Consider the following 27,041-nt stretch of genomic DNA (forward strand, 5'->3'; position numbering starts at 1 on the left):
GGATTGCTAGCTCCACATGCCACTCAAATCCAGTTTCACTGCTCTGTTGCCCCTAGCCGTTAATAATTTCCATGTTAAAATGCTTATCCAATTCCCTCTTAAATGAGAGAGGTGATGGAGCCAGGAGCGTGCAGTTACACGGGCATTTTATTCCATTATTTCTGACCTGTGTTTAAGGGCTGGGGGTTGAGTGGTTACCTTTCAATGGCCCACATTTATCTCACGCTATCTCCAACAATCTGAAACAGGTGCTCCCACCACTGCCAGCCAGGTGGTATGGGGGGAAGGAGGACCCAGAGTCCATCGAGCAAGTGCCTCACATGGTCAGCCAGTGCCGTGTGAGGTGTGCGACCAGGAATAGCAAAGCACGACTGGTCGAGGACCAGAGGAAGAAAAAACTCAAGTAAGAGCAAATTCAACTGTTTGTCTAACATTAACATTAATACACGAAACACTGAACTGGTGCTCGGGAACAGGGGACTTTCCATCTTACTGCACCCAGGGTCAGCATCAAACACTCCCAGGGCAGGTACAGCACGGGTTAGATACAGAGTAAAGCTCCCTCTACACTGTCCCATCAAACACTCCCAGGCTGTTCTGGTGGAGCTACACTGGTTCCCGAGCCTAACTCCAGCCAACTGAAGTGGGAAATCAGTCCGGGAGCTGTTCTGCCGGCCCCTCGAGCCCTGACCCTTGACCTTTGTGGAATTTCCCACCAGCAGTGGCACGGAACACAGAATATATAGTTCCCAATATAAGCGGGTGCATTAAAAGTTAGATACAGACGTGTAGTACGGTAAAATGTCTGCCATCGGTGCCCTGGCAACACTAGAGTTAAAATGTGACGGGTCAGCCCCAGTCTGTGAATGAATTGCACGGCGCAGCACGGTGAGATGCTCTGGAGCCGGTGTCCTGTGGTGGCCATTTGGTGACTCGGCCTCAGGGGTCTCCCCGATTTGGGTCCCCAACCCGTCACAATCGGCCAGGGGTAAAGACTAATGTCCAGGACACTTCTGTGAGCAACTCCAGAAGAAAAACCACAGCGGCATTCAAAGGAATTGTCTTCTTTTTATTTTCTTTGAACACTTTGTTTATTAATTATAAAATAATCAGACAGGGGTTAAAGGCTATTTGACTGCAAGTCAAGGATCATCTAACCAGTTCATGAAGCGTCTGTTCGCTTTTGAATTAGTGCTTGAAGGCGGGGCTCCGCGAGGATGGACGTGTCGGGCGACCAATGGCGGGAGTGTGGGGGCGGGGCTCCACGTGGATGGACGCATCGGGCGACCAATGGTGGGAATGTGGGGGCGGAGTTCCATGAGGCTGGACGTGTCGGGGGACCAATGGCAGGAGCGTGGGGGGGGGGGCTCCACAAGGATGGACGCATCGGGGGACCAATGGCGGGAGTATGGGGGGCTCCACGAGGATGGACGTGTCGGGGGACCAATGGCGGGAGCTTGGGGGGGCAGGGCTCCACGTGGATGGATGCATCGGGGGAACAATAGCAGGAGTATGGGGGGCTCCACGAGGATGGACATGTCGGGGGACCAATGGCGGGATTGTGGGGGCGGCGCTACGTGAGGATGGATGTGCCGGGCAACCAATGGCGGGATGACTGGAGGCATGAGGTCATGTGATGACACCTCCAGGAATATGTCCCACCAGAGTTGGCAACCCTATCGATGGCGGGAATCCTGCTGGGATTATTTCAGTGGGCCGGGGTTGTGAGCGAATGTGGGGGGGGGTTTGGAAATGACCCTATACATAGAGAGGGTCAGATCCCACCCTACACCATCGGGCCTGCTCAGCTCTCGTATATCTGTGTGGTTGGGGTGGCAATGGGTTTGTGATTGGCCTGATCACAATCATTTGTGTGTGAGCCCTGATGGTGCCTCTGTTCATCCTTCAGGCACGACTACTACATGCGTCGGTTCCGTGTGACAGCTTATGCCGTCCTTCTAAGCGTTATAAGAGTAAATAAAGGACCAAAACCTGTCTACCCACAGCACCAATCCTCTAAGTGGCAGAGGTTGATGGTGAGTACAGTGATCTCACACATTTAATTAGCAACTCATATTTATATAGCGCCGCTCGCCTCAGGACGTCCCAAAGTGCTTTACAGCCAATGAAGTACTTTTGGAGTGTGGTCACTGTTGTAATCTGGGAAACGCAGCAGCCAATTTGCGCACAGCAAGCTCCCACCAACAGCAATGTGATAATGACCAAATAATCTGTTTTAGTGATGTTAATTTGAGGGATAAGTATTGGTCCAGGACACTGGGGATAACTCCCCTACTCTTCGAAATAGTGCCATGGGATCTTTTACATCCACCTGAGAGGGCAAACAGGGCCTCGGTTTAACGTCTCATTAATGTCCCCTCCGACAGTGCAGTGCTCCCTCAGCACTGCACTGGAGTGTCAGCCTAGAATTTATGCTCAAGTCCCTGGGGTGGGACTCAAACCCACGACAAGTGGTGAGAGTGCTACGCACAGAGCCACGGCTGACACCATTTAACATGCACCTCTTTTATGTTCAAATGGGAATAAAAATAGCAAAAGTATTCTGTAGTTTACCATTTTCTCCTTCCCCTCCTGAAGGTGCTCAGTATTGGCTGCGTTCATCCAAGTGGCCATTCTCCATATGTGAGCCCAGGCAATGAGCAAGATATTCGACCATGGTGGGCCAACACTGCCAAGTTTTCTCTCTTCCCCCTTAAAATCTACCATTTGGTTTATACTGCTCCTCCTCATTCTTCCTACTAATAAGTATCGAATAGCTCCACGAGGCTAAGTACGGTGAGCTAGTTCAGGTATGACCTTACTCCAGTTTATTTATTCTCAAAGTGAGGATTCAACATGGCTGCCAACATTATATACACGGCTTGCACTTGTCTGCCAGTGACCATTAGGACTCCGACAGTCGCGCCCTCTGGTGGTGGGTAAAACCCAGTTAATACATAACATCATTTCCCCCCAAAGTCCTTGGTACAAGTTGTATTTACAAGTTGAGACGGTCCGGTGCCTTCCGCTCCCTGGTTGATCTTCTCAGTTTGAACCCAAGCTTGGGTGAGTTAGTAGACCGACTGCTCTGCAATGCAACAATGGTCCTACTAATTCACCCAACACACATCCAACATCTACCAAAATGTTTCACTTTATATTTCTCTGCCATGTGTCTGCCTATTTCACCAGTCTATGTCACTATCCTTCTTACTGTTTACTGCATTTCTGAGTTTTGTGTCATCTGCAAACTTTGAAATTATACTCTGTGTACTCAAGTCCACGTTAGTAATATATATCAACAAGAGCAGTGATCCTAATAACGACCCTTCGTCTGAAAAACAACCACTCACCACTACTCTCAGCTTTCTGTCCCTTAACCAACTTCATATGCATGCAACCACTGTCCTTTATTTAATCCATGGGCTGTAATTTTGCTAATAAGTCGATTATGTGCTACTTTATCAAATGCATTTTGAAACTCCATGTGCACAACATCAATTGCATTACCCTTATCAACCCTGTCCATTACTTAAAGAACTCAATCAAGTTAGTCAAACCCGATTTGCCTTTAACAACTCCATGCTGGCTGTCACTTATTCACCCATATTTTTCCAAATGACAATTAAATTTGTCTCGGATTGCCTCAGCTGGAGTGTCTAGAACTAGGAGGCACAGACTCAGGATAAAGGATCACCATTTAGGACTGAAATGAGGAGATATTTCTTCATTCAGAGGGTGGTGAATCTTTGGAATTCTTTACCCCAGAGGGCTGTGGAGGCTCAGTAGTTGAGTATATTCAAGACTGGGAGCGATAGATTTTTGGGCACTAAGGGAATCAAGAGATGTGAGTTAGGGTGGGAAAGTGGAGTTGAGGTTCTTCTTATTGTCTCTGATGGTTTCCCCACCACCGACGCTGGGCTGACTGGCCTGTAGTTGCCAGATTTATCCCTCTCCCCTTTTTGAACAGGGCTGTCACATTTGAATCCTCCAGTCCTCTGGCACCACTCCCATATGCAAGGAGGTTTGGAAGATTATGGCCAGAGCCTTTGCAATTTCCACCCTTACTTCTCTCAGTGACCTGGGATGCATTCTATCCAGACCGAGAGACTTTTCTACATTGTGCGCTGCCAATCTTTTAAGTACCTCCCCTTTATCTATTTTAATCCTATCCAATATCACTACCGCCTCCTCCTTTACTGCGACATTGGCAGCATCCTCTTCTCTGGTGAAGACACATGCAAAGTACTCATTTCGTGACTCAGCCATGCCCTCTGCCTCCACAGGATGATCTCCATTTTGGTCTCCAATCAGCCCCATACTGCTTTAATAAACATATAAAGAGTCAAAGACTTTCGAGTTCCCTTTTATGATAGCCGCAAATCTATTCTCATACTTAGACCCTATTATTCCTTTTTCCAGTTCTCCCCCTCTGCTCTCTGTATTCTGCTTGATTCTTGACTGTATTATCAACCTGACATTTGTCATAAGCCTCCTTTTTCTGCTTCATTTTAATCTCTATTTTGTTAGTAATCCAGGGAGCTCTAGCTTTGGATACCTCTTGTGGGACGGTGTCTCGTCTGCACACAAACCATTGTTACAACATAAGAAATAGGAGCAGGAATAGGCCACTAGCCCCTCGAGCCTGCTCCGCCATTCAATAAGATCATGGCTGATCTGCTCATGGGCTTAGCTCCACCTTAAATATATTCAATGACCCAGCCTCCACAGCTCTCTGGGGCAGAGAATTCCACAGATTTACAAACCTCTGAGAGAAGAAATTTCTCCTCATCTCAGTTGTAAATGGGCGGCCCCTTATTCTAAGACGATGTCTCCTAGTTTTAGTTTCTCCTATGAGTGGAAATATCCTCTCTGCATCCACCATGTTGAGCCCCATATGTTTCAATAAGATCACCTTTCATTCTTCTGAACTCCAATGTGTATAGGCCCAAACTACTCAACCTATCTTCATAAGTCAACCCCCTCATCTCCGGAATCAACCGAGTGAACCTTCTCTGAACAGCCTCCAATGCAAGTATACCTTCCTTAAATACGGAGACCAAAACTGAACGCAGTACTCTAGGTGTGGCCTCACCAATACCCTGTACAGTTGTAGCAAGACTTCTCTGCTTTTATACTCTATCCCCCTTGCAATAAAGGCCAACATTCCATTTGCCTTCCTGATTACTTGCTGTACCTGCATACTAACTTTTTGTGTTTCATGCACAAGTACCCCCAGGTCCCTCTGTACTGCAGCACTTTGCAATTTTTCTCCATTTAAATTATAATTTGCTTTTCTATTATTTCTCCCAAAGTGGATAACCTCACATTTTCCCACATTATGCTCCATCTGCCAAATGTTTGCCCACTCACTTAGCCTGTCTATATCCCTTTGCAGATTTTTTGTGTCCTCCTCACAATTTGCTTTCCCAGCCATCTTTGTATCATCAGCAAACTTGGCTACATTACACTCGGTCCCTTCATCCAAGTCATTAATATAGATTGTAAATAGTTGGGGTCCCAGCACTGATCCCTGCGCCACCTCACTAGTCACTGTTTGCCAACCGGAAAATGACCCATTTATCCCGACTCTCTGTTTTCCATTGGTTAGCCAATCCATTATCCATGTTAATATATTACTCCCAATCCCGTGAGCTTTTATCTTGTGCAGTAACCTCTTATGTGACACCTTATCAAATGCCTTCTGGAAATCCAAATACACCACTGGTTCCCCTTTATCCACCCTGCTCGTTACATTCTCAAAGAACTCCAGCAAATTTGTCAAACATGATTTCCCTTTCATAAAACCATGCTGACTCTGTTTGATTGGATCAGGGAGAGAGACAGAGAAAGAGAAAGAGAGAGACACACAAGAGAAAGAGAAAGGGAGAGAGACAGAGAAAGAGAAAGAGAGAGACACAGAGAGAAAGAGAAAGAGAGAGAGACACACAGAAAGAGAAAGGGAGAGACACAGAGAGAAAGAGAAAGAGAGAGATACACAGAGAAAGAGAAAGAGAAAGGGAGAGACACAAAGAGAAAGAGAGAGAGACACACAGAGAAAGAGAAAGAGAAAGGGAGAGAGAGACACAGCGAGGAGGACAAAGGGTTTGATTAGGGCAGGGAAAATGGAGTACGAGAAGAAGCTTGCAGGGAACATTAAGGTGGATTGCAAAAGTTTCTATAGGTATGTAAAGAGAAAAAGGTTAGTAAAGACAAACGTAGGTCCCCTGCAGTCAGAATCAGGGGAAGTCATAACGGGGAACAAAGAAATGGCAGACCAATTGAACAAGTACTTTGGTTCGGTATTCACTAAGGAGGATACAAACAACCTTCCGGATATAAAAGGGGTCAGAGGGTCTAGTAAGGAGGGGGAACTGAGGGAAATCTTTATTAGTCGGGAAATTGTGTTGGGGAAATTGATGGGATTGAAGGCCGATAAATCCCCAGGGCCTGATGGACTGCATCCCAGAGTACTTAAGGAGGTGGCCTTGGAAATAGCGGATGCATTGACAGTCATTTTCCAACATTCCATTGACTCTGGATCAGTTCCTATGGAGTGGAGGGTAGCCAATGCAACCCCACTTTTTAAAAAAGGAGGGAGAGAGAAAACAGGGAATTATAGACCGGTCAGCCTGACCTCAGTAGTGGGTAAAATGATGGAATCAATTATTAAGGATGTCATAGCAGTGCATCTGGAAAATGGTGACATGATAGGTCCAAGTCAGCATGGATTTGTGAAAGGGAAATCATGCTTGACAAATCTTCTGGAATTTTTTGAGGATGTTTCCAGTAAAGTGGACAAAGGAGAACCAGTTGATGTGGTATATTTGGACTTTCAGAAGGCTTTCGACAAGGTCCCACACAAGAGATTAATGTGCAAAGTTAAAGCACATGGGATTGGGGGTAGTGTGCTGACGTGGATTGAGAACTGGTTGTCAGACAGGAAGCAAAGAGTAGGAGTAAATGGGTACTTTTCAGAATGGCAGGCAGTGACTAGTGGGGTGCCGCAAGGTTCTGTGCTGGGGCCCCAGCTGTTTACATTGTACATTAATGATTTAGACGAGGGGATTAAATGCAGTATCTCCAAATTTGCGGATGACACTAAGTTGGGTGGCAGTGTGAGCTGCGAGGAGGATGCTATTAGGCTGCAGAGTGACTTGGATAGGTTAGGTGAGTGGGCAAATGCATGGCAGATGAAGTATAATGTGGATAAATGTGAGGTTATCCACTTTGGTGGTAAAAACAGAGAGACAGACTATTATCTGAATGGTGACAGATTAGGAAAAGGGAAGGTGCAACGAGACCTGGGTGTCATGGTACATCAGTCATTGAAGGTTAGCATGCAGGTACAGCAGGCGGTTAAGAAAGCAAATGGCATGTTGGCCTTCATAGCGAGGGGATTTGAATACAGGGGCAGGGAGGTGTTGCTACAGTTGTACAGGGCCTTGGTGAGGCCACACCTGGAGTATTGTGTACAGTTTTGGTCTCCTAACTTGAGGAAGGACATTCTTGCTATTGAGGGAGTGCAGCGAAGATTCACCAGACTGATTCCCGGGATGGCGGGACTGACCTATCAAGAAAGACTGGATCAACTGGGCTTGTATTCACTGGAGTTCAGAAGAATGAGAGGGGACCTCATAGAAACGTTTAAAATTCTGACGGGTTTAGACAAGTTAGATGCAGGAAGAATGTTCCCAATGTTGGGGAAGTCCAGAACCAGGGGTCACAGTCTGAGGATAAGGGGTAAGCCATTTAGGACCGAGATGAGGAGAAACTTCTTCACCCAGAGAGTGGTGAACCTGTGGAATTCTCTACCACAGAAAGTAGTTGAGGCCAATTCACTAAATATATTCAAAAGGGAGTTAGATGAAGTCCTTACTACTCGGGGGATCAAGGGTTATGGCGAGAAAGCAGGAAGGGGGTACTGAAGTTGCATGTTCAGCCATGAACTCATTGAATGGCGGTGCAGGCTAGAAGGGCTGAATGGCCTGCTCCTGCACCTATTTTCTATGTTTCTATGTTTCTATGAAAGAGAAAGAGAGAGAGACACACAGGGAAAGAGAAAAGGAGAGAGACACAGAGAAAGGGAGAGAGACACAGAGAGAAAGGGAAAGAGACACAGAGAAAGGGAGAGAGAGACACAGAGAAAGAGAAAGAGAGAGAGAGACCACAGGGAAAGAGAAAGAGAGAGAGACACAGAGAAAGAGAAAGAGAAAGGGAGAGAGAGAGACACAGAGAAAGAGAAAGAGAAAGGGAGAGAGACACAGAGAGAAAAGGAGAGAGACACAGTGAGAAAGGGAGAGAGACACAGAGAAAGAGAAAGAGAGAGACACAGAGAGAAAGAGAAAGAGAGAGAGACACACAGAGAAAGAGAAAGGGAGAGAGAGAGAAAAAGAAAGAGAGAGACACAGAGAGAAAGAGAAAGAGAGAGACACACAGAGAAAGAGAAAGAGAAAGGGAGAGACACAGAGAGAAAGAGAAAGAGAGAGATACACAGAGAAAGAGAAAGGGAGAGACACAAAGAGAAAGAGAGAGAGACACACAGAGAAAGAGAAAGAGAAAGGGAGAGAGAGACACAGCGAAAGAGAAAGAGAGAGAGGCACACAGGGAAAGAGAAAGGGAGAGAGACACAGAGAAAGGGAGAGAGAGACACAGAGAAAGGGAAAGAGAGAGAGACACACAGGGAAAGAGAAAGAGAGAGAGACACAGAGAAAGAGAAAGAGAAAGGGAGAGAGAGACACAGAGAAAGAGAAAGGGAGAGAGAGAGACACAGAGAAAGAGAAAGAGAAAGGGAGAGAGACACAGTGAGAAAAGGAGAGAGACACAGAGAAAGAGAAAGGGAGAGAGACACAGAGAAAGTGAGAGAGACACAGAGAAAGTGAAAGGAAGAGAGACACAGAGAGAAAGGGAGAGACACACACATAGAAAGGGAGAGAGACACAGAGAAAGAGAAAGAGAAAGCATTATGTTTTTGGTACGACCTCACAAACACACTGGCTTTAAGATGGCTGATAACTTAAGAACCAGCCAGGTGACCTGCTCTCTTTTCAGTGTTGTAAACAGCACTGGCTGCAGTGCCACAGTAGTCCACTGGATGGAGCTATATATATTACACATCTCCCTCCTTAATGAAGAAGTAATTATAACAAACAATCATCATACATAACTTGCATGGTGTTACATAACAAAAGATTTAGGGCTAGAACCTCCACTTTTTTTGCCTGCTTAATGCCCAATTAATGCCCATTTTACTACTGAAATGACGTATAACGCCCCTATATTGCCCATTTCGGCACAAAATGGAAACTAACGGGCTTTTTTAGTAGACTTATCGGCGAGTGTTATTTTCCCAATGGGCTTAACTCCGAGAAAAAATATTCCCGCCCGCCCACTTTTTTTGTGCGGTATCAGCAGGATGGGCAAATTCAACGCCCATAATATCACCCAGCGTTACTTTCCGCACGAAAATAACGCCGTGATTCAATATTAGTGCCCGGCGACTGTTTTTTGTCGTATAGAGCATTGGCCATGGAGATCGTCCAGCGTCAATTTCACCACCTCGTACACATATCGCCACAATATCGTTCGCTCAAAAAACCACCCACAAAAAGTAGAACGAGCCGGGACAAATCACAACGTTATGGCCTTGTTGTAGATCACATGTCACCTCCTTTAAAAGGCTGCTGTGCTTCAACCTCGGCAGAGTTTGGATGTACTCTACAGATCATTGGAGTTGATGTGAACATCTCTGAAAACATTTTGACCATACAGTGACTGAATGGAATAGAAGAGGTGTGCTCGTCGGGACATTCCTTGTTTGTGTGCAATCGGTGGCAAACCGAGAGCTGCTGCAATGGGACCTGTTCTTTCTCACCCTCTCTTGGTGACCAAATACATGCAGCAGAATCGACGTTGCCGAAGGAACGCTGCACTGCATTATGTGCCCAATGTAAGACATGACAGGCTGATGAGGAGGACCAGACATTACACCTCCCACAAGTACGAGAAGCATTCTTACCTCGACTTGCCCGACACCACCTGCCTTCGGAGACTGCGCTTCCACAAAAAGGTTATCACTGAGATATGCCAGCTGATAAGGGCAGATCTGCAGCCTGCCAGCACCATCAGTACTGCACTGTCCGTCGAGGTCAAAGTCACCGCGGCACTATCGTTCTATGCCTCGGGTTCTTTTCAGCCACAGCTGGTGACATTTGCGGACTTTCTCAGCATGCCACACATCGCTGCATTAGACAGATCACTGAAGCCCTGTACGCACACAGGAGGAACTTGATCAGCTTCCCTATGACCAGGGAGGCACAGAATGAGAGGGCTCTAGGTTTCTCCAGAATTGCAAACTTCCCCAAGGTGCAGGGAGCAATAGACTGTACACACATTGCGATGTGGGCATCTTTTCAGGATGCTGAGGTTTTCAGGAACCGCAAAGGATTCCACTCCCTGAATGTCCAGATGGTTGTCGACCACCAGCAAATTATACTGGCAGTGAATGCTCAATTTCCGGGCAGCATCCATGATGCTCACAGCCTGCTTGAGTGCACTATATCTGACTTGTTCAACAATCAACCACAAGGTCAATGCTGGATGCTTGGGGACAAAGGATATGGCCTCACCACCTGGCTGATGACCCCCCTGCGTGACACCCACACCAAAGCCGAGAGGCGATAAAACGAGAGCCACAGAGCAACTCGCAATATCATGGAGAAAACCATTGGAGTACTGAAATAGATGCCTGGACCACTCAGGAGGCGAGCTCCAATACTACCCTGAGCAGATAGCTCAATTCGTGGTGGTGTGCTCCATGCTGCACAACTTGGCTATCAGGAGTGGACAAGAATTGCCTGATGAGTCTGACAGTCCACCTCACCAGAGAGAGGAAGAGGAGGACGAGGAGGTGCACGCTGACATCGGCCCAGACAATCAGGCTGATGCTGAAGCCATGCCACCGCCCCCCCCCCTGTAGACCGCATGAAAGGACCCGTGGTGGCATGATAGCTGCAAGAGCCTTACGTCAGGAGCTCATCAATGATCGCTTTGCCTGAAAGAACATTGGTGTTATTTCCAGGGCTGACACACTGCATGGTGTGTAGGTCATACATCAATGGTGGGCAGCACCTTTGTGACAGTTAAAGGTTATGTTGATTGAAGTGAAGTGTGATTATACCCTTTGATGTTAAGGAATCACCAGTGTGTAATGGTGCAGCTATCTGAGCCAATGTGCTGCAAGGTATTGTTAAATAAAAAATTTTAAATCGAACATTAGTCTGAAATCATCAATATTTCTGTGTAAACCAACCATCCCCCCCACCTTCTCCTCCCCACCTCTACCCCTTTCCCTCCTGACTCTAAGCCGCCTGGCCGAGGAGCTCTTCAGGCGATGCTTCATTGGGGGGGGGGGGGGGTGATGGCCGAAGCGCTGTGCTTGGGCATATACGGGAGAGGATGGTCCTGAGGTGGGAGCGTGCTCTGAGCCATAAGCAAGATGTTGCTGCTGGCTGTCATGTGTGGTTGGCAATGGGAGTGTGACACCTTGGGGTGCAATGTCGCGCTCTGGGACCACTGGGAGCCCACTGCCACCAGTGTTCCTGGCTATCAGCTCGAGGACCTTCTCCATCCCTTCCATTTTATATGTTATTTGTTGGACAAAAACTTGGTGCCAACTATGTTCTTGGTGTTTCGTGGGTTTTTTGCTGCTGGTGAATCTCCCTCGTGCCTCCCACAACAGCCAAACAAGCACACATCACAGCCACACACGCTTTCAATGCCTCTGAGCTCCCTCTCTCTCTCTGTCTCCTCTTCTGCGCATGTCATGGTGACCCTTGACTTCCTGAATCGCGGGAATCAAGCGTTGCCATGCCGTTGCTAAGGACGGGTACACTTTACAGCAGATGGTCAGAAAAATGTTACGCTACTGCCCATTTGATGTCACTCGTGGTAATGCCCAATTTCATAAATGTAAACTTGATGTTTTGAGAATAGGTGAGAAGCCGGCGATCTGAAAAACTTTTTTTTACCACCCATGCCGGAAATAACACCCATTTTTGGGCGATAAGCACAAAAGTGGGGGTTCTAGCTCATGGCTTTATTTTGCCATATTTACAATTCAAGCTTCACCACTGGTTTTCAGTTTCAAAGAGGATACCTGCGCTCTCGAACAGAACCTTCCAAACATGATGTTGAACTTAGACTCATTCTAGGCTGATCCTCAGGAAAATTTTCCTCCAGGGATGCCCTTGATTTACATTTGGACTCTCTACAACTTCAGACTGTTTGTCTGCCCGACTCGGACTCAGACTTAAATTCTGACTTTCTCTTGGACTTGTTTCCAATACATTTGATGTAGGATTTGCTACTGATTATATCAAAATTATCTGATGTCAGAAATAATCGAATCATTCCAACCTTAAACTCCTTCCACATCTTTAGGTAAAATATGATCAATGTGAACAAACCTAACCGTTCCATGATCAAACATCTTGACCAATATGTACGAGGACCACATATCTTCACCACTCTTCCTGGTAACCACTTTAACCATTTATGGTGATGGTTCTTCACTCTCACCTTCTGATTTAATTTCACACTTCACTCTTTTACTCTACCTCTAGCATGATTCTCTTTCTGTCTTAATTGTTTCTCTTCTACGGACTGTGCCAAGTTTGGTTTTAACGAGAATCTGGTTCGTGGCTGTCGTTTGAGAAACAACTCTGCTGGTGTTCTACCAGTAGTTGTGTGAGGAATATTACGATACGTAATTAGAAAATTAGCCAATTTGTGGTCCAATGACAAATGCCATTTCTTTGGATTTGGGTCCAACATCTGTTTTATGAGGGCACGTTTTACAATTTGTACAGTGCGCTCTGCTGCACCATTTGAAGCAGGGTGGTATGGTGGAACCTTGCTATGTTTCACTCCATTTTTGCTCGTGTATTGTGCAAATTCTTCTGAACAAAATTGTGGTCCATTATCAGAAACAATTCCTTCTGGGAGGCCAAATGAAGAAAATAATCTTTGCAAAATGTCCAATGTTTTACTTCTTGTTAATTTCCACATTCGAAACACCTCGACCCACTTCGAATGGCTATCAATCACAATGAACAATTGTTGTCCTTCTAACTCAGCAAAATCAATATGTAGCCTTTGCCACACCCTGGGAGGCCATTTCCATGGCTATAATGGTACTGATGGTGGTTTCTTGCTTACTGATTGACATGTCGTACACTGACTGACGATGTACTCTATATCTTTATCTAGACTTGACCACCATAAGTAACTGCATGCAAAACTCTTGGTCAAGCACATTCCCAGGTGCTGGTCATGAAGATCTCCTAATAATTTGGACCTGAATTTATTAGGTATAACCACTCTTGTACCCCATATGATACAATCTTTATTGACTGATACTTCATTCTTATGAATGAAGAATGGATGAATAGCTTTCTCTGATACCTGGTTTGGCCAGCCATTTGCGATGTAATTATACACCTTTGACATAACTGGGTCACGTTTCGTTGCTCTACCAATCTCTTTAACTATGACTGGAAGTTCATTAATGTATGAAAAATAATACACTTCTTCACTATCGGGTGTAACTTGTGATGGAGATGGCAAACTAGACAGAGTATCAGCATTAATGTGATTAGCTGATAGTCTGTATTCAATATCATATGTATATGCTGACAAAATCAAAGCCCATCTCTGCATTCGGGCTGCAGCTAATGTTGGAACTGCGGACTTTGGATGGAGGATTGCTGTCAGGGGCTTATGGTCCATAACAATGGTAAACTTACAACCATACAAGTATTTGTGGAACTTCTTGACCCCAAAAATTAATGCCAAAGCTTCCCTTTCGATTTGCACATAATTGAGAGTGCGTGAAGCAAAAGCAATTGGTCTCTCCTCCCCACTACATAATACATGAGAGATTACTGTGCCAACTCCATACGGAGAAACATCACATGCTAGCTTAATCTCCTTAGATATGTCATAGTGAACTAACATGGTGCTCTCTACCAATTTGCTTTTACACTCTTTGAATGCTGTATCACATTCTTTTGACCACTTCCAATGGACCTGTTTTTTCAAAAGTTCATTCAGTGGATGTAATACTGTAGCCAAATTTGGTAGGAACTTCCCATAATAGTTCAAAAGTCCCAAGAATGAACGAAGTTCAGTGACATTCCTGGGAGTGGGTGCATTTCTAATTGCATCCAGCTTTCCCTTGGTTGGATATAAACCATCTTTGTCTACTCTGTACCCTAAGTACTCCACTGAATTTTGAAATAACTCACACTTGAGAGCAGACACTCGTACTCTGTGCTTCTCTAGCCATTTGAGGACTTCATTCAATATGTTATTATGAATGTGCCTATTTGGTGCTGAATTTAGTATGTCATCCAAATAACATACTACCCCTTCAATACCTTGCAAAATCACCCCTTGGAATATGGCAGGGGCAGAAGACACTCCATGACTTGGAGTCCTCATCTAGTTCAAGTTGTAAGTAGGCATTCGTAATATCCAACTTTGCGAAGATCTGACCACCTGTCAGTGTTGTGAACAAATCTTCTACACTTGACAATGTATTGGGGACATTACCCTCTCGAACCTGGTTTACGGTTACTTTATAATCACCGCACAACCTTACCTTACTGTCGGACTTAGGTACAACAACAATGGGTGTAGCCCAATTACATCGATCTATCTTCGAGATAATGTTCTCAGTCTCTAGGCTTTTGAGTTATTGCTCAACTTTCTCCTTGAGTGCATATGGTACGGGACGTGGCTTGCAGTAAACCGGTCTAGCATCCTTCTGTACCCTGACACTCGCCTTGAAGCCTTGGATCAGACTGCCTGTTTCACACAACACCTTCGGATACTTCTTGATGACAGCATCCTTTGATACAAATCTTGTTTCAACACGGAAAGTCTCACTCCAATCCCGCTTCAGTGATCCCAACCAATTTCTTCCTAGTAAGGCAGGCTTGTCTCCTGCCACTAATAAGAGACGCAAGCTCTGAAATTGATCCTTGTATTTCACCGGTACAGTGATATGACCTACCACAGGAATGTTCTCTCCTGAGTAGCCTTGCAGCTCCAACTTGGATTTCTCCAATGGGAAATCACGCAATTTGTCGATGTATAGTGATTCCGGTACTACCCACGGATACACCAGTGTCGATTTCCATGGGTATTTTGAATCCTGCAACATCTAGGTGGATGATGATACTTTTCGAATCGCTGTTAGTTACCCTCGTGCTCCTGATGACGTTTAGCTCTAAAACCTCCTCATCCTGTTGTTTTTCTTCCATGCTATGTAGTCTCTGGCGATTTCTACTCATAGCTTTCAAAGTTGGTTTACTCTTCATTTGGCATGCCTTCGCAAGATGCCCAGTTTTCCTGCAGAAGAAACACTCTGCCTTCACACATGGACAACTTTGAGCAATGTGTTGTCCCAGACACCGAGTGCGTGACTTCAATGCTCTGTTATCATTGACAGTTGCTGAGACCTTGGGGCCCAACTGCCTTTTACTTTTAACTGCAAGCAATTCACCTCGGTTGTCTGACGATTGGAAAATGTACAAAATTCTCGGGAATATGGGTTGGCCATGTCAATTGACATAGATGTCTGACAAGCTAAATCAAAAGTCAAGTTAGGAGTTGTCAATAACTTTCTTCTGATCGCATCATTTTTCATCCCACAAACAAAGCGGTCACGTGATGCTTGGTCCTGAAATGTTCTGAAATTACAGTGAATAGATAGCTTTTTTAATGCTACAATGTACTCACGTTAGGTAATTGATCTTGTATTCTGAAACAATAACTTTCAGCAATTTCCAGGGGCTCAGGACTGTAGTGCTGTTCTAACTTAGTTAGAATCTGCTCAAGTGATGTGTCCTTTGGCTTGACAGGCACAAGCAAATTTTTCAGTGTTCCATACACCTCGGGCCCTGCTTCAGTTAAGAAAATAGCCTGCTGTCTTTCCAACACCACCCGGTTATGGTTTTCATTATCGGGGACTTTGATGATATTATTTGCGGTGAAAGACATTTCTAGCCACTCCACATATGCTCCAAAACTTTCACGGTCACGTTGAAACTCCCCCAGGTGCCCTATTATTCCCATGGATGCAGCTATCTGAACTCTGGGAGTTTAGCCAAGTGTGCTTGTAATTTATGTTGGATTTGTAGCTGCTAATCAAGCAGAGAAGCTCTCAAAGTCTCTATGTCTGAATCCTCCACCAACCAAAATTTCAGCTAGGTTATCAGATTATCCTATCCTTCGTCGCCAATGTTATGTTCTTGATACGACCTCACAAACACACAGCCTGTAAGATGGCTGATAACTTCAGGAACCAGTCATATGTGACTTGCTCCTTTTTTATTGTTGTAAACAGCAATGGTTGCAATGCCACCGAAGTCCACTGGGTGGAGCTATATATATTACAGAAAGGGAGAGACACACAGAGAAAGGGAGGGAGAGACACAGAGACCCTAACCCTAACCCTAAATGCAGCCTGAACACAGTTCCTATTGGCCAAAAGGGACAGAGTTTTGTGAACGGATTGCTTGCCCAATCTGTGAACAGCACATGTCTCTCCATATATGGTATCAGCTTTGGCTCAGCACTCTTGTTTTTTAGTCAGCTTCACTGCAGTATTGTTGGAGGTGCCATCTTTTGCATAAGACGTTAAACCGAGTAACTTAGGAGATCATATGGCATGATTCAAAACAGAGCAGGGATGTTCCCTCCATTGTCCTGCCTTGTACCTTGCCCTCAAACAACATCATTAAAAAACAGATCATTTTTAAAAATTCGTTCATTGTGGCTGTGGGCATCACTGGCAAGACCGGCATTTATTGCCCATCCCTAATTGTCCTTGAGAAGGTGGTGAGCCGCCTTCTTGAACCGCTGCAGTCCGTGTGGTGAAGGTGCTCCCACAGTGCTGTTAGGGAGGGAGTTCCAGGATTGTGACCCAGCAACGATGAAGGAACGGCGATATATTTCCACGTCAGGATGGTGTGTGACTTGGAGGGGAACGTGGAGGTGATGGTGTTCCCGTGCGCCTACTGCCCTTGTCCTTCCAGGCGGTAGAGGTCGCGGGTTTGGGAGGTGCTGACGAAGAAGCCTTGGTGAGTTGCTGCAGTGCATCTTGTAGATGGTACACACTGCAGCCACGGTGCGCCGGTGGTGGAGGGGGTGAATGTTGAAGGTGGTGGATGGGGCGCCAATCAAGCGGACTGCTTTGTCCTGGATGTTGTCGAGCTTTTTGATTTATCCCATTGCTGTTTGTGGGACCTTGCTGTGTGCAAATTGGCTGCCGCGTTTCCTACATTACACCGTGACCACACTTCAGAAGTTATTTCATTGGCTGTAAAGCGTCCTGAGGTCGTGAAAGGCTCTTAGAAATGAGAGTCCTTTCCTTTTGTTATACAGTAAAGTGTACATGGGCTGTGGGAGGGGATTGAATGGGCAGGTAGAGTCTGTGATAGGGTGTCATAGAATCATAGGACAATTACAACACAGAGGGAGGCCGTAGGGCCCATTGTGTCCATGCCGGTCGAAAAAGAGCTATCCAGCCTAATCACATTTCCCAGCTCTCGGTCCGTAGCCCTGTAGGTTACGGCACTTCAAGTGCACATCCAAGTACTGTTTAAATGTGGTGAGGGTTTCTGCCTCTACCACCCTTTCAGGCAGTGAGTTCCAGACCCCACCACCCTCTGGGTGAAATTTTATTTCCTCAACTCCCTTCTAATCCTTCCACCAACTACTTTAAATCTATGTCACCTGGTTATTGACCCCTCTGCTGAGGGAAATAGGTCCTTTCTATCCACTCTATCTAGGCCCCTCATAATTTTATACAGCTCAATTACATTTTCCCTCAGCCTCCTCTGTTCCAAAGAAAACAACCCCAGTCTATCCAATCTTTCCTCATAGCTAAAATTTTCCAGTCCTGGCAATATCCTTGTAAATTTCCTCTCGAGTGCAATCACATCTTTCCTGAAATGTCGTGACCAGAACTGCACGCAGTACTCTAGCTGTGGCCTAATTAGTGATGTATACAGTTCAAGCATAACTTCCCTGCTCTTGTATTCTATGCCTCAGCTAATAAAGGAAAGCATTTTGTATGCCTTTTAACTATTTATCGACCTGTCCTGCTACCTTTAAGGATTTGTGGATATGCACTCCAAGGTCTCTCTGTTCCTCCACACCGCTCAGTATCCTACCATTTATTGTGTATTCCCTTGCCTTGTTGCACCTCCCCAAATACATTACCTCACACTTTCCCGGATTGAATTCCATTTGCCACTTTTCTGCCCAACTGACCAGTCCATCGATATCCTCCTGCAGTCTAAAGCTTTCCTACTCACTGTCAACCACATGGACAATTTTTGTATCATCTGCAAACTTCTTTAACATGCCCCCTACATTTAAGTCTAAATAGGTACCACAAAAAGCAAGAGACCCAGCACTGAACCCTGCGGAACCCTACTGGAAACAGCCTTCCAGTCACAAAACCACCCATCAACCATTACCTTTTGCTTCCTGCCTCTGAGCCAATTTTGGATCCAACTTGCCACTTTGCCTTGGATCCCATGGGCTTTTACTTTCGTGACCAGTCTACCATGTGGGACTTTGTCAAAAGCCTTGCTAAAATCCATATACACTACATTAAACACACTATCCTCATCGAACCTCTTTGGTACCTCGTCAAAAAATTCAGTCAAGTTTGTCAGACATGACCTTTCCTTAACAAATCCATGCTGATTGTCCTTGATTAATCTGTGTCTTTCTAAATGAAGGCTTATACTGTCCCTCAAAATTGTTTCCAATAATATGCCCACCACCGAAGTTAAACTAACAGGCCTAACATCTGTCGTTGGGAAAATGCTGGAGTCCATTATTAAGGAAGCAATAGCGGGACATTTGCAAAAGCATAATTCAATCAAGCAGAGTCAGCATGGTTTTATAAAAGATAAATCAGATTTGACAAATTTGCTGGAGTTCTTTGAGGATGTAACAAGCAGGGTGGATAAAGGGGGAACCGGTGGATGTGGTGTATTTGGATTTCCAGAAGGCGTTCGATAAGGTGCCACATAAAAGGTTATTGCACAAGATAAAAGTTCACGGGGTTGGGGGTAATATATTAGCATGGATAAAGAATTGGCTAACTAACAGAAAACAAATGGTCGGGATAAATTGGTCATTTTCTGTTTGGCAAACAGTGACTAATGGGATGCCACAGGAATCGGTGCTGGGGCCTCAACTATTTACAGTCTATATTAATGACTTAGATGAAGGGACCGAGTGTAATGTAGCCAAGTTTGCTGATGATACAAAGATGGGTGGGAAAGCAAATTGTGAGGAGGACACAAAAAAGCTGCAAAGGGATGTAGACATGCAAATATTTGGCAGATGGAGTGTAATGTGGAAAAATGTGAGGTTATCCACTTTAGCAGAAAAAATAGGAAGGCAAATTATAATTTAAATTGAGAAAAATTGCAAAGTGCTGCAGTACAGAGAGACCTGGGGGTCCTTGTGCATGAAACACAATGGGCCCAAGTTTCCACAGGATAAAAAACGGCGCCAGAAAAAAAACGCGCTATTCTCGAGCGCTTTGCAGCTCCTTGTCTGTTTGGCGCGGCTCCCAGGGGGGCGGAGCCTACACTCGCGCCGATTTTGTAAGTAGGAGGGGACGGGTACTATTTAAATTAGTTTTTTCCTGCCGGCAACGCTGCACATGCGCGTTGGAGCGTTCACGCATGCTCAGTGTGAAAAAAACATTGGCACTCGGCCATTTTTGTAGTTCTTTGTAGCTGTTTAATTTTTGAAATTTTTTTAATAAAACCACATTGCCATCAGCACTGAGGCTTCCCTTCTCACTGTCTCCTTCCCCTCCCTCCCCTCCACGGCAACAAGCCGCTGTCTCCTTCCCCTCCCCTCCCTCCACGGCAACAAGCCGCTGTCTCCTTCCCCTCCCTCCCCTGCGCGGCAACAAGCGGCGGTTTCCTTCGAACGATGGCTGAAGCACTTTCACACAGGTAGGAAGATGGTTTATCTTTTCTTTGCTTATAAATGTTTATTCAGGTTGGATTTATTTGTATAATATTTGTAGAAGTATAAATAAGGATTTATTGTAGAATTTAATGAGTTCCCCTCTCCCCCCCCCCTCCCCCCCCACCACGTTCTGGACGCCTAATTTGTAACCTGCGCCTGATTTTTTAATGTGTAGAACAGGTTTTTTCAGTTCTACAAAAATCTTCACTTGCTCCATTCTACTTTAGTTTGGAGTACGTTTTCACTGTGGAAACTTTCAAATCAGGCGTCAGTGGCCGGACACTGAAGAAAAAATTCTGTTCTAAAATAGAACTGTTCTACCTCACTAGAACTGCAGAAAAAAAAATGTGGAGAATTGCGATTTCTAAGATAGTCCGTTCTCCACCAGTTGCTCCTAAAAATCAGGCGCAAATCATGTGGAAACTTGGGCCCAAAAAGTTAGTCTGCAGCTAAAGCAAGTAATCAGGAAGGCAAATGGAATGTTGGTCTTTATTGCAAGGGGGATAGAGTATAAAAGCAGAGAAGTCCTGCTACAACTGTACAGGGTATTGGTGAGGCCACACCTGGAGTACTGCGTACAGTTTTAGTCTCCGTATTTAGGTTGAGTAAGTTGGGCCTGTTATGTAGTTAGCCCCTTGTAACCTGTATCACACCTGACCATCAGAGGGCCCACCTGTTGAAGTCCCAAGGGATCCCAGCATCCCTTGGGAGCACGGTATATAAGCAGGTCACCCACGAGATACCTGCACTCTGGAGTCTTATTAAAGGAGCTAAGGTCACACTTGTTCATTGTACACAGTACTCAGTTTCATCCTTTATTATGAATGTATCAGGGTCTATACTCATTGGAGTTCAGAAGAATGAGAGGTGATATTATTGAAACATATAAGATAATGAGGGGGCTTGACTAGGTGGATGCAGAGAGGATATTTCCATCCATAGGGGAAACTAAAACTAGGGGACATAGTCTTAGAATAATGCACCGCCCATTTAAAACTGAGATGAGGAGGAATTTCTTCACTCAGAGGGTTGTAAATCTGTGGAATTCTCTGCCCCAGAGAGCTGTGGAGGCTGGGTCATTGAATATATTTAAGGCGGAGATAGACAGATTTTTAAATGATAAGCGAATAAAGGGTTATGGGGAGCGGGCAGGAAAGTGGAGCTGAGTCCATGATCGGATCAGCCATGATCTTATTAAATGGCGGAGCAGGCTCGAGGGGCCAGGTGGCCTACTCCTGTTCATATTTCTTATGTTGTTATGTATTTATTCAGTTTATCCCTTCCTCCCTTTTGAAACAATGGTACGCATTAGCAGTTCTCCAATCCTCTGGCACCACTCCTGTGACCAGGGAGGATTGGAAAATGATGGTCAGAGCCTCTGCAATTTCTTCCCTTGCTTCTTTTTAGTCTCAGATATATTTCATCCGGTCCTGGCGCTTTATCTACTTTCAAGGATGCTAAACCCCTTAATACGTCCTCTCTTACTATGTTTATTCCATCCAATATTTCAGTCTTCCTCCTTAACTTCAATGTCGGCATCGTTCTCCTCGTTGTGACAACAGCCACAAAGTATTCACTTAGTGCCTTACCCACATTCTCTGCCTCCACACATAGATCACCATTATGGTCCCTACTCTTTCCTTAGTTATCCTCTTGCTCATTATGTATTTATAAAACATCTTTGGGTTTTTTTTTAAATTCTACTTGCCAGCATTTTTTCATGCCCTCTCATTGCTTTCCTAATTTCCTTTTTGATTTCACCTGCACACTTTCTATACTCTTCTCGGCTTTGTGTAGTATTGAGCTCTCGATGTCTGATATAAGCTTCCATTTTTTTCTTAATCTTTCCCTGTAAGCACCTTGTCATCCAGGGGGCTCGAAATTCGGCAGTTCGACCCTTTTTCTTTGTGGAAACATGTTTACCCAGAACCCCTTGTACCTCGGTCTTGAATGCCTCCCACTGCTCTGGCACGGATTTACCTTCAAGTAACTCTTTCTAGTCATTTGCGAAATCACTTCCCAGCCCAGTAAAATTGGCCTTCCCCGCAATTTAGAACTCTCATTCCTGTTTTATTTTTGTCCTTATCCCTAATTATGCTAAAACTAACTGAATTATGATCACTACACAAAAATGCTCTCCCGCTGATACCCCTTCCACCTGTCCAGCTTCATTCCCTAACACTAAATCCAGAACGGCACCCCCTCTTGTTGAGCTTGTTATGCACTGGCTAAAAAAGTTCTCCTGAATGCAATTTAGGAATTCTGTGCCTTCTGTACCTTTTACACTGATAATATCCCAGTTAATAAGAACATAAGAACATAAGAATTAGGAACAGGAGTAGGCCATCTAGCCCCTCGAGCCTGCTCCGCCATTCAATAAGATCATGGCTGATCTGGCCGTGGACTCAGCTCCACTTACCCGCCCGCTCCCCATAACACTTAATTCCTTTATTGGTTAAAAATCTATCTATCTTTGACTTGAAAACATTCAATGAGCTAGCCTCAACTGCTTCCTTGGGCAGAGAATTCCACAGATTCACAACCCTCTGGGAGAAGAAATTCTTTCTCAACTTGGTTTTAAATTGGCTCCTCCGTATTTTGAGGCTGTGCCCCCTAGTTCTAGCCTCCCCGACCAGTGGAAACAACCTCTCTGCCTCGATCTTGTCGATCCCTTTCATGATTTTAAATGTTTCTATAAGATCATCCCTCATCCTTCTGAACTCCAACGAGTAAAGACCCAGTCTACTCAATCTATCATCATAAGGTAACCCCCTCATCTCCGGAATCAGCCTAGTGAATCGTCTCTGTACCCCTTCCAAAGCTAGTATATCCTTCCTTAAGTAAGGTGACCAAAACTGCACGCAGTACTCCAGGTGCGGCCTTACCAATACCTTATACAGTTGCAGCAAGACCTCCCTGCTTTTGTACTCCATCCCTCTCGCAATGAAGGCCAACATTCCATTCGCCTTCCTGATTACCTGCTGCACCTGCAAACTAACTTTTTGGGATTCATGCACAAGGACCCCCAGGTCCCTCTGCACCACAGCATGTTGTAATTTCTCAACATTCAAATAATATTCCCTTTTACTGTTTTTTTTCCCAAGGTGGATGACCTTACACACTCCGACATTGTATTCCATCTGCCAAACCTTAGCCCATTCGCGTAACCTATCCAAATCTCCTTGCAGCCTCTCTGAGTCCTCTACACAACCCGCTTTCCCACTAATCTTAGTGTCATCTGCAAATTTTGTTGCACTACACTCTGTCCCCTCTTCTAGGTCATCTATGTATATTGTAAACAGTTGTGGTCACAGCACCGATCCCTGTGGCACACCATTAACCACCGATTTCCAACCGGAAAAGGAACCATTTATCCCGACTCTCTGCTTTCTGTTCGCCAGCCAATTCTCCATCCATGCTAATACATTTCCTCCGACGCCACGTACCTTTATCTTCTGCAGTAACCTTTTGTGTGGCACCTTATCGAATGCCTTTTGGAAATCTAAATACACCACATCCATCGGTACACCTCTATCCACCATGCTCGTTATATCCTCAAAGAATTCCAGTAAGTTAGTTAAACATGATTTCCCCTTCATGAATCCATGCTGCGTCTGCTTGATTGCACTATTCCTATCTAGATGTCCCGCTATTTCTTCCTTAATGATAGTTTCAAGCATTTTCCCCACTACAGATGTTAAACTAACCGGCCTATAGTTACCTGCCTTTTGTCTGCCCCCTTTTTTAAACAGAGGCGTTACATTAGCTGCTTTCCAATCCGCTGGTACCTCCCCAGAGTCCAGAGAATTTTGGTAGATTATAAAGAATGCATCTGCTATAACTTCCGCCATCTCTTTTAATACCCTGGGATGCATTTCATCAGGACCAGGGGACTTGTCTACCTTCAGTCCCATTAGCCTGTCCAGCACTACCCCCCTAGTGATAGTGATTGTCTCAAGGTCCTCCCTTCCCACATTCCTGTGGCCTACAAATTTTGGCATGGTTTTTGTGTCTTCCACTGTGAAGACCGAAGCAAAATAATTGTTTAAGGTCTCAGCCATTTCCACATTTCCCATTATTAAATCCCCCTTTTCATCTTCTAAGGGACCAACATTTACTTTAGTCACTCTTTTCCGTTTTATATATCTGTAAAAGTTTTTACTATCTGTTTTTATGTTTTGCGCAAGTTTACCTTCGTAATCTATCTTCCCTTTCTTTATTGCTTTTTTAGTCATTCTTTGTTGTTGCTTAAAATTTTCCCAATCCTCTAGTTTCCCACTAACCTTGGCCACCTTATACGCATTGGTCTTTGATTTGATACTTTCCTTTATTTCCTTGGTTATCCACGGCTGGTTATCCCTTCTCTTGCCGCCCTTCTTTTTCACTGGAATATATTTTTGTTGCGCACTATGAAACAGCTCCTTAAAAGTCCTCCACTGTTCCTCAATTGTGCCACCGTTTAGTCCTTGTTTCCAGTCTACTTTAGCCAACTCTGCCCTCATCCCACTGTAGTCCCCTTTGTTTAAGCATAGTACGCTCATTTCTGACACAACTTCCTCATCCTCAATCTGTATTACAAATTCAACCATATTGTGATCACTCATTCCGAGAGGATCTTTTACTAGGAGATCGTTTATTTTTCCTGTCTCATTACACAGGGCCAGATCTAAGATGGCTTGCTCCCTTGTAGGTTCTGTTACATACTGTTCTAAGAAACAATCCCGTATGCATTCTATGAATTCCTCCTCCAGGCTACCCCTTGCGATTTGATTTGACCAATCGATATGTAGGTTAAAATCCCCCATGACTATTAGGGTCATTGAGTATACATGGGCTGTGAGAGAGGATTGAATGGGTGGGAGGAATCTATGATAGAGTTGAGTGTACACGGGATGTGGGAGGGGATTGAATGGGTGGGTAGAGTGTACACGGGCTGTGGGAGTATTAAACTGATGGAGTAATTGTTGGTTTCCTGCTCCATGTTCACAGCCTTAAATCATTGCCAAGTACAAAGACATTTCTCCAAATCTACTGTGATTTACATTTCTTGTTTTTTTTGTCATTATAGCATCTTATAAAGAGTTTAAATTCTGCCGTTGTGCTTGAGAGAAGAGATGCTGCCAAGGCAAGTCAATAATTTACCATTATGTAGAAATGGAATAAATGCAAGATCTGAAAAGATTCATCAGAGACGAGTGATGTCATGGGTTAGTCGTTAACCTTTCACCCTCAGGCTCGGGCTCATATACAGACCTGGCTGATGGGTGAACGTCTTCTCAATCTTCTGGATATAAGTGCGACGTTTGTAAAATACATTTGGCCCTAAATATGCGACAGTTAATGGCGGTTGTGGGAATGGGGTATTATGGCAGTAGATGTAGTGTCTCAGCTGGCACACATTGAATGGACCATGAAGCGGGAGCTCACACTGCACACACCCTGCCACCTTGAGCCTGCACCCTGCCCTCTCTAATCTTTGCCCTGCCCTCTCTAACCTTTGCCCTGCCCTCTCTAACCTTTGCTCTGCCCTCTCTAACCTTTGCTCTGCCCTCTCAACCTTTGCCCTGCCCTCTCTAACCTGTACCCTGCCCCCTCTAGCTTTGCCCTGCCCTCTCTAACCTGTGCCCTGCCCTCTCTATCCTGTACCCTGCCCCCTCTAGCCTTTGTCCTGCCCTCTCTAACCTTTGCCCTGCCCTCTCTAACCTTTGCCCTGCCCTCTCTAACCTTTGCCCTGCCCTCTCTAATCTTTGCCCTACCTTCTCTAACCTTTGTCCTGCCCTCTCTAACCTTTGCCCTACCTTCTCTAACCTTTGCCCTGCCCTCTCTAACCTTTGCCCTGCCCTCTCTAACCTTTGCCCTGCCCTCTCTAACCTTTGCCCTAACTTCTCTAACCTTTGCCCTGCCCTCTCTAACCTTTGCCCTGCCCTCTCTAACCTTTGCCCTGCCCTCTCTAACCTTTGCCCTGCCCTCTCTAACCTTTGCCCTGCCCTCTCTAACCTGTACCCTGCCCTCTCTAACCTGTACCCTGCCCTCTCTAACCTTTGCCCTACCTTCTCTAACCTTTGTCCTGCCCTCTCTAACCTTTGCCCTGCTCTCTCTAAGCTTTGCCCATCCCCCTCTAACCTTTGCCCTGCCCTCTCTAACCTTTGTCCTGCCCTCTCTCACCTTTGCCCTGCCCTCTCTAACCTTTGCCCATCCCCCTCTAACCTTTGCCCTGCCCTCTCTAACCTGTACCCTGCCCTCTCTAATCTTTGCCCTACCTTCTCTAACCTTTGTCCTGCCCTCTCTAACCTTTGTCCTGCCCTCTCTCACCTTTGTCCTGCCCTCTCTTACCTTTGTCCTGCCCTCTCTAACCTTTGCCCATCCCCCTCTAACCTTTGCCCTGCCCTCTCTAACCTGTACCCTGCCCTCTCTAATCTTTGCCCTACCTTCTCTAACCTTTGTCCTGCCCTCTCTAACCTTTGTCCTGCCCTCTCTCACCTTTGTCCTGCCCGCTGTAACCTTTGCCATCCCCCTCTAACCTTTGCCCTGTCCTCTTGAACCTTTGTTCTGCTCTCTCTGACCTTTGCCCTGCCTGTTGTGTATCTGTAAAGCATGCACTCCCATGTTTCGCCACCAGGGAGAGCATCCCCTGAGGTTCCAAGGGATCCCAGCATCCCTTGGGAGCACTGTATATAAGCCTGTTCCTCACTCTGGGGTGTCTTAATAAAGACTGAGGTCACTGTTACTTTAACCTCCCTGTGTGCAGTCTCATCTGTGTTAGGAACACAACAACTGGCGACGAGAATACAAATCCAACGCAAAGATGCAGCAAACTGTGGGCATCCTGGAGAAGTTCGTGGAGGGTGAAGATTGGGAAGCCTATGTCGAACGGCTAGACTAGTACTTTGTAGCCAACGAGCTGGACGGAGAAGTAAGCGCTGCAAAAAGGAGAGCGGTCCTCCTCACGGTCTGTGGGGCACCGACCT

The 27,041-nt window shown here is 45.4% G+C and overlaps 1 protein-coding gene across 1 annotated transcript in view; it reads left to right on the forward strand.

Annotated features, from left to right (window-relative positions):
* LOC139226189 (protein HEATR9-like) overlaps window positions 1-27,041 on the forward strand; it is a 120,909-nt gene that overhangs the window by 5,420 nt on the left and 88,448 nt on the right. The window contains exons 2-4 of the mRNA XM_070856821.1: window positions 249-403; window positions 1,910-2,036; window positions 25,142-25,198. Coding sequence (XP_070712922.1) covers window positions 249-403; window positions 1,910-2,036; window positions 25,142-25,198 — 339 coding nt within the window. The remainder of the gene's footprint in view (window positions 1-248; window positions 404-1,909; window positions 2,037-25,141; window positions 25,199-27,041) is intronic.

The sequence above is a fragment of the Pristiophorus japonicus genome, chromosome 16 (assembly GCF_044704955.1).
Source record: "Pristiophorus japonicus isolate sPriJap1 chromosome 16, sPriJap1.hap1, whole genome shotgun sequence".
Lineage (NCBI taxonomy): Eukaryota > Metazoa > Chordata > Chondrichthyes > Pristiophoridae > Pristiophorus > Pristiophorus japonicus.